This window comes from Grampus griseus (assembly GCF_964374135.1).
Source record: "Grampus griseus genome assembly, chromosome: 3".
Lineage (NCBI taxonomy): Eukaryota > Metazoa > Chordata > Mammalia > Artiodactyla > Delphinidae > Grampus > Grampus griseus.
The window spans coordinates 149,700,231-149,711,577 of NC_139019.1; the positions used below are offsets into that span (position 1 = coordinate 149,700,231).

At 45.3% G+C, this 11,347-nt stretch overlaps 1 protein-coding gene across 1 annotated transcript; it reads right to left on the reverse strand.

Moving 5' to 3' along the window:
• Positions 1-5,133: 5,133 nt before the first annotated feature.
• Positions 5,134-6,474, reverse strand: DRD1 (dopamine receptor D1; the record flags this gene model as incomplete). The annotated part of the gene is made up of 1 exon (XM_082651674.1): positions 5,134-6,474. The coding sequence occupies one exon, from the start codon at positions 6,472-6,474 to the stop codon at positions 5,134-5,136; it is 1,341 nt and encodes a 446-aa protein (XP_082507800.1).
• Between the last annotated feature and the right edge of the window lie 4,873 nt (positions 6,475-11,347).

Here is an 11,347-nt window from a genome sequence, read left to right on the forward strand (position 1 = left end):
GAGAAGTAGTAGAAGCGAGAAGAAATTACCAAGGAAGGCCTTCTGCAATTACGCCCTACTGAATCTTAAAAGATCAGTAGGAACGAGCAAACAAAGGTAACAGGGAAGGGTGTTCCAGGCAGAGGGGACGGCATGCGCAAAGCATAAAGACAAGGAAGGACCTCGTACACTCCACAAGCTGTATGAAGTTCAGAACCTCTGTAGAGAGAGTGCTGGTGGGGTAGTGGCCATAGATGTGTCTGCATAGACCACCAGGGGTCTGCTCATGAAGGGCCTTACATGAGTGTGTTTGTTTGTTTTTCCTGAAAGTAACTGGGAGTCATTGACGAATGCTAAGCAAGGGCATAACCTAATATTTGCATTTCGGAAATATCACTTCGTTAGCTTTCTAGCAGCAGAGAGAACAGACTTGGAAAATCTATCAGACTCATATTTTTACCAGTAATGGATCTCACATCTAGTATTGTCAAGCCAAAAAAAAAAAAAAAAAAAAAAAAACAAATCTTAGAAATCATCTCTTCTAATCCACTTATTGTAGAGATGAAAAAACTTATTTTCAAGGGTTATAAGGTAGTTTATCCAAACTACTTATCTTTTCAAAAATTATTTAATGAAATTAAAAACTCTGCCCTACAATTCAGCTCTTCTAGGTCTCGCTACCACCTGTCACGTTGCTGGCATTTCTGCTAGGTGGGCTCATTTCTATGGACATAGCTCAGGGCAGATCCTCTTCAATGACTGAAAATATTTACCCATTTTGAGAGCTGGTAGAATATATATGCTATGAGCTTGAGAAAAAATTTAACTGGTTTTGTCCATTTTCTCATAGTGATTAAAAAGTTAAACCCTTCTAAACCACAGATTATTCTCTGAGCTTCTAATACTATTTAAATTACAACTCCCAAATCTTGAATGATGTAACATACTCAAGTCCAAATGCTGCTTTTTTTAATTCGGTCCATCACATGGTAGTTACTTAACATGACAGAAGGCAACATGACTAGATTGGCCTGCTAACAAGATCTTAGAGGGGTTCTCTGTGCTGTAATGCTTCCCATCCCCTCAATCCTCCATAAAAATAAGCAGGTTGATTGTGTCATGTTTCTATCCAGGAAATCTCAAAGAAATCCACAGAGGTGTATCTAATCTATATAATGCTACAATCCCATGATCCACTGGGTTGGTTCCTTCACATGACCATGGTAAGCATATTGTGCAGAGCAGCAGGTCCCAGTTTTAACAGCCCAGAGCTAGGCTGCCATCAACTCATCATTCCTGAAACAAATTCTGCAAGGTAAGTAGATTTCATAGACTAAAACATCGTAGACAGACATATTTAGTTGATATCTAGTGGGAAAAAATTAAGGCAACTGTCTTAGCCATGCAGATATAAAAATCTACTTGCTTCTGGAATATCAGATAACCACAACAAAAGAGAATGGTGTCTGGGAGAATTCCAAACTACATGCACTCTAAACGTCATTGCCATTTGCTTCAAGCAAACATGCAAGAATTCAAATGCATAGCAGCTCCATTATTAGTAATGCAGTAAATATTGTCATCAACCCCTTCCAAGTAGAGATCCTGCAAAGAATCGGTGAGCGCAAAGGTCTTATAAACATTAGCTTCATTTCAACCCTCACAAGAACCTGAATGTTTATTTCCATTTCACAAATGGGCAAACAGGCTCAGAGAGGTACAGACATTTGTTTAACTCTTACACAGCTTGAAAGTGGTAGCTACAATGTGAACACATCTCCGTCTGAAACAAATTCTGGACTTTCTTTGTTCCAGGCCCCCTCATGTGGACTGGATCCTAGGAGGTGGAAGGATCAGGCTGAAATGCCGCTGGTGCAAACCTGGGGAGAAATCATGATGGAGCCTCCAGAGAGTACAGAGTTCAGAAAGTCCCTGAGATTAGACTACATACCAGTTTCTATTTGGAGTGACCCCCTCCACTGAAGAAGTTCATGCAAAGGTTTTGTTCTTCCCATTTAATGGATCAAGACAACTGAGGCTCACAGACCATGACTTGCTTAGATCCCCCAAAAAAGCCACGACTTTCCTACAGAAACTCCAAATCTATCAATGGGAGCCCAGGGCTCAGCATCCCTTCCTTAAGGCTTCTTGTTATTCTATCACCAGTAAGAGCTCTATATTTATTTGACCAGGAAAAGCATCTTCTTAGCTTGAAAGAGAAAAAGAACACCTCTTTTAAATTGTCTCTGTCTTGCTAAAGTGTCTTACATATATTTAGCATTATGAAGGCTCGTCACGATAGTTAAATGAAATGAAATGTCATACTTGAATTTTGTTTTTATGGTTGTAAATTAAATTCTCTGAAAGATGCTGTCAGTCAAATCAACATTTCATAAGATACCCTTTATCCATCCAACATGCCAGAAACCCAAAATACAGTCTCATCCACAGTGTCCTGAATTTTACAATTATTTAATATAATTTCTACATGTGTCTTTATTTTTCACTCTGCCAATGAAATACATGGTGAAGGCTTTTGTCCCATGTTTCACTGGTTGGACCATGACAGCCCTGAGCATCTTAGCTGATGTTGCCGGACCACTAATTACAGAACAAAATTAAACTGCAGAGAATCAAGATGTGCAGAAAGTTAGGAAGCAGAAAGAAAAGGCATCATGCTTTATGCGTGTTCATTCTAGATATGTTCATTATCTGCCAAAGCCTGGGGAAGGCAAATATGGAATTCAAAAAGACACCATCTGTTGTGTGATGTTCCAAATTATAAACTTAACCCTTAATTTCCACATCACCTGCTGTTCAGTCATTCTCCTTCTTTGGGATGAAAGGAAAAGGGGGCGGTTAGCACATGAACTAAGCAGGTTTAGCAGGATCGATGAAAGTGACCTGTAAGACTTTTTGCTCAGCCCAGCCTCACAACCTGTGTATTTTTTTCCTAAAAGTAATTCTTGTTAGATTTTACTCTTAAACACTACACATACAGTGGTTGCCATTAAGCTGAGGGTCCACGATCACGCATAGCCAGCCACATTATTTTCTGTAATGTGTAGGTTATTGAAAACCTCTGGGCTCTTAGAAAGTAAAAACAGAGATTTTAGAAATCTTTCAAATCTGGGAAATGAAGAGTAATTCCTCGAGCAAAGAAGGATTTCTTTTTGGGAAAAAAAAATTTTTTTTTGAGACAGAAGGTAAACAAGAGTATATAGCCCAAATCAACTTCCTATTTAAGTATTCAAAGGAAACACAAGGCATACGTAATAGGAGAGATTGCCACTAAAAAGGAAAAAAGAAAAGTAACATATCCTTGAAAATGCCCATGTTTTCTTACGTGTAGATCTGAACTATCCTAGTTTTTAAAACACATTTAACAAATGCAACACAACTCATTCGTGGTTGATTTGAGTTCACAAAATAATTTTATTATATGTAAGAAAGCATACAGGCAATAAAATTAAGAAAACATTCACAATGCATAAATAACACAGACCTGATGCAGGAGACAGTTTTCAGTAGATATCTTTCTTATTACCCATTTCATCTAAATGTTAAGTCAGTTGCTTATCAACAAGAATACTTTGTAAACATTTCCAAAACATTCTCTTGAACTGTCCCACGTGAATTAGTATCTGGCAATAGAGCCTTAGGATACTTTTTACAGTCCAGGTGATGACACAGAAACTTGATGCCAAAGCACAGAGAAAGGGCTAATATTCGTCAAAAGAGATGCTGATGGCTTTGGTGTGCTTAACATACGCAAAGAGAAGGGGTCTCCTGTCTTTTCTACCAACAGAAGAGTCTTGCCCAAGGATGACATTGAGGCACCCTCTGTTAGTTAGTATACCATTAACATTTAGACTTTTTAAAAAAATCAATTCTAAGTTCAGATTAAAGCACTACAAAAAGGAACCCCACTGAGTAGCTTGGCTGGTAAGATGGAGATGCAGGATTTGACTTTTGTCCATGGGTGAGACTGTTGTGACACACGAGCTAAGGAAACTCACTGTCTTCATTACACATCTCTAACCAGGACAGTCATTTATTTGGCTCAGAAAAGCTATCTGACACAGGAAATGAGAAAAGACAAAGAAGGCCAATTATTTTACATAAATACAAAGCGGCATATACTTTTTATTACCACCTAAGATCATATATTTCAAGTTGGATTCTTCTTAAGCTAACTTTTATTTCAAATATTTACAGAACTGCAAATCATTCTCCTGGGAAAGTCTTTGTCACTTAAGAAATTTTGAACACAAGAGTAGCTATGCTTTTTTAAATCTTTCAAAATCTTTTGAGGAGAAAAAAAAAAAGCAATCACAGCATTTGTCAGTTCTCACCTCGTATTTATTTGTTCCCATGAATTTTAAGGAATCATCACAACTTCTTTGTTTTTTTTCTATTAGACTTCGCTGTGTTTCTGGAAGTTATACATGAGCATTTAGACTCTCAGAGAGTCTATGTGTTTGTTTCATCAGCTTATAAAGTGCTAGTTAAATGGACAAAAATGCTATTGTAAGATTTCAGATAACTCATTCATTTACCCTATTAAATATGATAAATATAGATTTATTATAATAAATTAAAAATATCCATATAATACAATAACTAAATAAACCAATATCAACAAAGCATCAACTCTGGAAAAAAAAATCCCATTCCTACTGTAAGGCTCAATTATTTTTTAGGAATACTTTATGAAGGCATGCACCTACCTTTACAATCTGAAAACTTTGCTTGGACCAGTGTTAGCACCTGTTTGTACACAGCAAACTCAACCCTTCTCACTTCCTTCTGGGAAAGATTTAATATTTAAGTGAAGCTGTTCATTGTTGATTCTTTGCCCTGTTTCTTAAGTCCTAAGATAAGGCTCAGTTTCTAAAAATAATTTTGGAGCCAAAGACACGTCCCTTATGAACACTCGCTTCACTTGTGTCCCTCTTGATTCGCTATGAACAACACAGAAAACACACTGGCATGTAGATTAAAATGTAGTTAGTTGTGTGTTGAGGGGAAGCAGCAGAGGAGGGCTCGCCCGACATCGGAGTCTCACCACACCTTAGTTTCTTCACAGCAAGCCCCAGAGAAGTCTCCTCTAGCTTCTGGGATGAGCATGTCTGCTAGGATTCATTTCGGAGTTCAGGTCGGATGCTGTCCATTTTGTGTGACGGGCTGGATCTTCTCTAGGGAGACATCAGTGTCATAGTCCAAAATGACAGACAGGGCTGGGGAGAGCTTCTCCAAGGGCTCAGCTATTCCACCCGCCTCTGCCTTCTTCAGGTCCTCAGAGGAGCCCACGGCATGTGGGATCAGATACACCAGATTGCAGTCCTTGGAGATGGAACCTCGAGGCTCGTGATGGCTGGAAAACACCACAGCCCCATTGTTATTGATGCTAACCGTCTCTATGGCATTATGCGTCGCCGGGCAAAGTCTGTAGCATCCTAAGAGGGTGGAAAATGCCTTCCGAAAATCAGCATTAAAGGCATAAATGATGGGGTTCAAGGAGGAATTAGCCCACCCAAACCACACAAACACGTCAAAGGTGATGGAATCGATGCAGAAGGGCTGGGTCTCCCCAGACCCACAGAAGGGCACCATGCAGTTCAAGATGAAGAAAGGGAGCCAGCAGCACACAAACACCCCCATGATCACAGACAGAGTCTTCAGAACTTTAGTCTCTCTTTTGAAGGACATCTTGAAGGAGCTTTCCGGCTGAGAACACTCCACGGGGTTTCCATTACCGGTAGTGGTCTGGCAGTTCTTGGCATGGACTGCGGCCCTCTCCAAGGCCGAGATGCGCCGTATTTGTTTCTGGGCGATCCTGTAGATCCTGGTGTAGGTGACGATCATGATGGCCACAGGGATATAAAAGCTTATTAGGGAGGATGAAATAGCATAGGTCCTGCTCAAGCTGGAGTCACAGTTGTCGGTGGTCTCATCCAGGGAAGTGGCATTCCCATCAGAGGGGCTTGTGGGTTTCGCCTTGTGCCAGCTGAGCTGCACCGGAATGAAGGAGATGAGAACAGACAAAGTCCATGCCACGCTGATCAGAATGAAGGCTGCCTTGGGGGTCATCTTCCTCTCATACCGGAAGGGGCTAGAGATGGCCCAATACCTGTCCACGCTGATCACACAGAGGTTGAGGATGGACGCGGTGGAGCACATGATGTCAAAGGCCACCCAGATGTTACAGAAGGACCCAAAGGGCCAGAAGCCAGCGATCTCAGCCACCGCTTTCCAGGGCATGACCAAGACAGCCACCAAGAGATCCGACACGGCCAAGGAGATAACGAAGAAGTTGGTCACCTTGGACCGCAGGTGTCGGAACCTGATGACGGCAGCACAGACCAGCGTGTTCCCCAGGAGTGTGGACAGGATGAGCAGCGACAGGAAACAGGCTGTAAGGATGCGGAAGGAGAAGTCCCTCTCCACCACCATCCCGGCGTCGTCCATGGTAGAGGTGTTCAGAGTCCTCATCTTCCTGAGGGAGAGCGCAGAGGGGGATCGGACACCCCTCAGTTTCCTAAGCAGGGATCAGGGGTTGGTCAGACCTACAGGAGTCCTCGCTGGTCAGGCAGCCCCTTGCACAGCCCCACTTGCTCCCCTGGGTGGAGGACCTCACCAGCATTCCATTAGAGGGCTACAGCAATTGTGTGGCAGGAGCCTGCCCTTGGCAGTCCAGATCAGCCCCTTGGAAGCTCCCTCTTGCTCTCTACAACTGTCTTCTGACTCCCTTGCTCCAATTCACTGTCACGGGGACCAGTTGGCCCTTCAATGCCCCATGGAAAGCACTGGCTTTTTAGCATATTCTAAGCTATCAATCCAGAGACTCCCAGTCTTCTGACGAGCTAGTCAATTGTCGTCACATTTCAGGGCTGTTGTCTTTCTGGTGGTGACAGAGAATTCTCCCCTTCTGAGGCGCAGCTGAAAATACATGCCTTGCTCCTCCAAGCCCCTGGCTCTGCACCAGCTCCCCCAAAGCTCTAGAAAGCAAAGAGAAAGCAAAGGACGTTTGCCAAGATAAGCAGATCGCATCTTTACTGTCAAGCCCAATCCAACCCCCTCTGAACCACCTACCTTGCCTTGGGGTTGTCTCTCTCCAAGCCCCCAGGAGCTCGGGGAGAGCGGGCTTCGCGAGGCGCCCGGGAGGCACGCCTCAGTCCTATCCTGCGCGCGCAGCTGGGGTTCTGCTCCCGATGCGCAACAGTCGCCGGAGCGGGTTTGGGAAAAGGATCCTGGGCCAGGTCCACAGAGAGCTGGCGCTGCCCCCACTGCCTCCAATGGCTAGAGATGGTTCAAAGCGGACGAGACCCCGAAAAATGCCCCCGGACGCTTGGAGCTTCCTTGAGAGAGGGCACCCCCAGTATTAGTCACCTGGGCAGCTTCTTTGCTTCCCTTCTCCGGAAAACGAGCGCCCGGGCGCCCCTCGAGTGGCCTCTGGTCCCTCGGGGAAGAGCCCTGCGCCTTCCCGCGGAACTGCCCGCTACCTGCCAAGGAGCCCGTGAGAACACGAGGCAGGGAAAGCCGAGCTGGCACCGGCGGGCGCACGGGCTGGCCAGGTTCCCTCGGGGCACAGCCCACCCCCCCCCCCCGCGTCCCTCCCCTGCCCTGGAGGCGGGCTTCGCTTGACAGGCAGAGTTACTGGCGACAGCCCCACGTGGTTCCCCCGGTTGGTGCCGCGGGCGAAAGGGGTGGGGGACGTCCAGGTGAGCGCTCGCCCGCCCCGGGTTACCCCGCCGAACCCCGGGCCCCTGGCACTCGGGACAGCACCCGACAGGGGCCCGCGAGAAAAGATCCGATGTTAAAACCTCAAATGAGCCCTAGTCGCCGGAAAGCAAAGCTCCGCCCGACACTCAGCGCCTCCTGGGGTCAACCCGAAGCCTTTCCCAAAGACCAAACGGAAGCAGGGACAGCGCTCACTCTCCCACGGACACCAACCACTAGAACAGCGCGCCCAGGTCCGACAGGCGCTGCCTCCAAGTGCCCCCCAACTAGGGTGAGATGTGCCTTGCGGGCGCCTCTACTCACCGCTCGCCGGGAGGGCTCTGCGCAGCAGCGCGCCTGGCCGGTGCGCTCCGCTGCGCCCAGAGGGCTCTCACTTCGCGCTCAGCTGGGGTAGTGGGCTCGTCCACGGCTGCGGTCAAGGCCGGACTGCAGCCAGTGTCCAGCGCCCGGCGAGCGCCCCAACCCCAGAGCCACGCGCTCAGCGGGCCCGGGGCGCCCTCTGCCGGCGGTTTTGGCTTCCAGTGCCCCGACTGCGCTCTCTCAGGCACCAACCTCACCGGTATGGGCTCCAGCATCCACGCGGGACCCGCGCCTGGACCCACTCTTCCCTGACTATGACCGCCAGAACCTGGGAAAGAGGACTCCTCTGCTTGAAATCCCCTAAAAACTGACAAAGGTGAAAATTTTTCTTTTGCTAGCACTGCATTCATTGAGCCACTGTATTTTCCTGAGCCTCACTACGTACCAAGAGCGACAGGGTAAGCAAGATACAAGCCTTACTCTCAAAGAGTAAACCAGAGAGAACTCGCCTTATGTCGTCCACCCTTTAAAGAATCCCTCCTCATAAGCCTCCTCATCTTCACTTTGCCGGAGTGGAAAATCAGGTTCAAAACACTACCCAAAGTTGCACAGAGTTAATGACGGTGCCAGCTGCCTGACTCCCACCCGCGTGTTCTTTTCACCTACACGCCACTGCCTACTGGGAACTCTGAGTCTAGTGCGGGATCCGGCGAATTAAATAATTACCCACAGAGCTAAAATAGAGGAAAGGACAAGATGGAAGCAAGAAGGCCTGGTGGAGATGATTGTCCCTGAGCCCCTCCCCTGCTGCCCTGGGCAATGCCTCACAGGACAGACTTCACTGCTGTAAATGGCGAGATCACGGCGCCTTGCCGTGCCTTCCTAGGCGTGGGGAATCCGTTAAGCAAGCAGTTTCCACGTCAGACTGCCAGGCTTCCTGTCCCTACCCTGCCGCTGCTGGCTGCGTGTGCCCTCTATCCTCTCTGAGCTTGGTTTCTTCCCCTGTAAAATGGTGATGACATAACAGGATTGTTATAAGTATTAAATGAGATGATGTTTATACAGGGCTTGGCACGGAGCCTAGGACCCAGTCAGCCCTTTCCAGGTAGGCACCCCTGAGGGCTCGTTAGAAAACCTATAGACTTATCTCCTTGAGAACCTCGCATCACACTGGAAGGCACAATTTTCTCTGTAAAAACCCTGACCCTAAATAATAATTCCATTCAATTAGCCAGTTCAAACTGCACCTTGATTTTAAATGAAAGAACCGCATTACAGACAGCAGACCCTCCTGTGCCTCTGTTACCAGCTCTGTTCTTCCACCCTCAGCCCTACTGTCACACATATTGACACCATGGGTCATGAGTCATGGTCACAGTTACAATTTTTGCCACAAACCTGCCCAAAGAACCACACGCTTATAGAGTCTTAAAGCAATGCTTAACATAACACTTCCAGATCATTTTCCTTAAGGTAGTCATTCCCCAAGCTTCCTGGCTTTATTGCATCACAAACACAAGTGAAAGAATATGCTTCTGGTTCAAGACAGTCATGTCAGCCTTAATGTTTAACTCCTCACATTCTACCCACCCATCCTGGAGTGTTTCCACTGCAATTACCCAGAAATACACAGGTAGCAGAAATTCAGCATTAACCCTAGAAGGCAGGAAAGATTGGGGGATGGGGGTCCTTTCTCCGGGATAAAAGGCAGATAGGACTGAACTGAAGGAAGGAGGTCTCCCTGGGATTTTTCATCTGGAAAGAAACCCCAAAAGAACACACTACAAGATGGGGGTAACAGGGCCTGGAGGCCAGAACAAGGCCAGTTTGAGGGGTAAAATTTCTGTCTAATGATTCCCCTGAGAAATACCGCCAATGCCCGAGTCCTCCCAGAGTCAATAATCCTGGCACTGCCCTGCCCACTGCTCTTTATATTAAAGCCCCGTGACAACCGGTCTGATCTCAGGTGGCATCACATTCAATGAAACACAGTTCAACAGCTAAAAGATGTTTGACATGAAATTTAAATATGAACCGAAACCTCGTTGGCTGGAAATGACGTTCATAACACATTTCGTATCCTTGTTACTCTCAGGCTCAACAGCTGTTCCAAAAAAAAAAAAAGCCTTTTTTCTTTGCTTGAAAAATTCCCTAAATTCTTTCCAAACTATCCCACACTGACCTGCGTTTTTTTCTCTCAACTCATTCACCTGATAGGTCTAGGTGATCAAATCAGCATATCTCACTTTTGTACTGGTTGAGAGGTATTTCTTGTACAAGTAAATTTCTCCCATTTTTACTTTTAGACCATCCAATTTCCTCCTTCCTCATAACATAAAAAAAAAGAAAAAAGCTCAGGAATGCAGCTACAGAAGGAGGGAAGTCTCTGTGAACACCTAACAGGATAATTTTGTTTCCTGTCACTTAAAAAACAAAAGAGTGGGACAATTTTTTACGATTCCAAGACAGACCCTTGAGTTTTCTTTCTGGCAAACTTAGGTCACTGATTTTTGAACGTCATTGCTGAGGGAACAGGAAAAAGTAAAATGTAGCTTAAATCTCAGGGTTTTTTTCACGTTGCAGAGTGAATTTCAGACGAACTTAACAATTTGGCTAGAGGTTTGGGGTTTTTTCCATATTTTCTCTCTTGAAGCCCAGGTGAAACAAAACTTTCCATTTTGTTCTGTAAAAATCTCCCCCACAAGCATCAGGAACCAAATATAAATGCAAGCAGGTATTAGCATTAGATCATGCTGGGAATGTAAACCCTAACACAAAAGCACATTTGTTTCCCAAATTGGCAGGTCTTTTAAGCTGTATGGTGATTTATGCGCTGCAGGGAGGGGGATGTTAAAATGATGCTTTTCAACAAATTTTTATTGGAGTTTGTAAAAGTAAATGAATACAGAAGGCACGCTATCACAGGGGAGCTTAAGCTCATAAAAGACTAAATAAAACAACTGAACTGTCAAGTATAACAAATGAGATACTTGGGAGGCTTTAGGATTATTAAAGCTAATTTTATACCCGAAATGATGGCTTATAATGTTAGTGAAAAGAGATGAAGCTTGGCTCACCTTGACTGAGTAACTAGAATGCTTGTTTTAGACCATAAATATAACCTCTGAAATTCCTGATCCCGTGTTGGGTTTTCTTCTCCTATAAGCTTATTATATGATTCAAAAATCAACACTGTTAAAAATTTTTTAATCTACAAATATCGCTTTGAGTAGAGGTTGAGAGGTAGTCCAGCAGGCATAATGTGTGTTTCTTATTGTCGTGCCCATTCTTGGTTCGCTTTTTCCTTTTCCTCGTTTTCCGACTT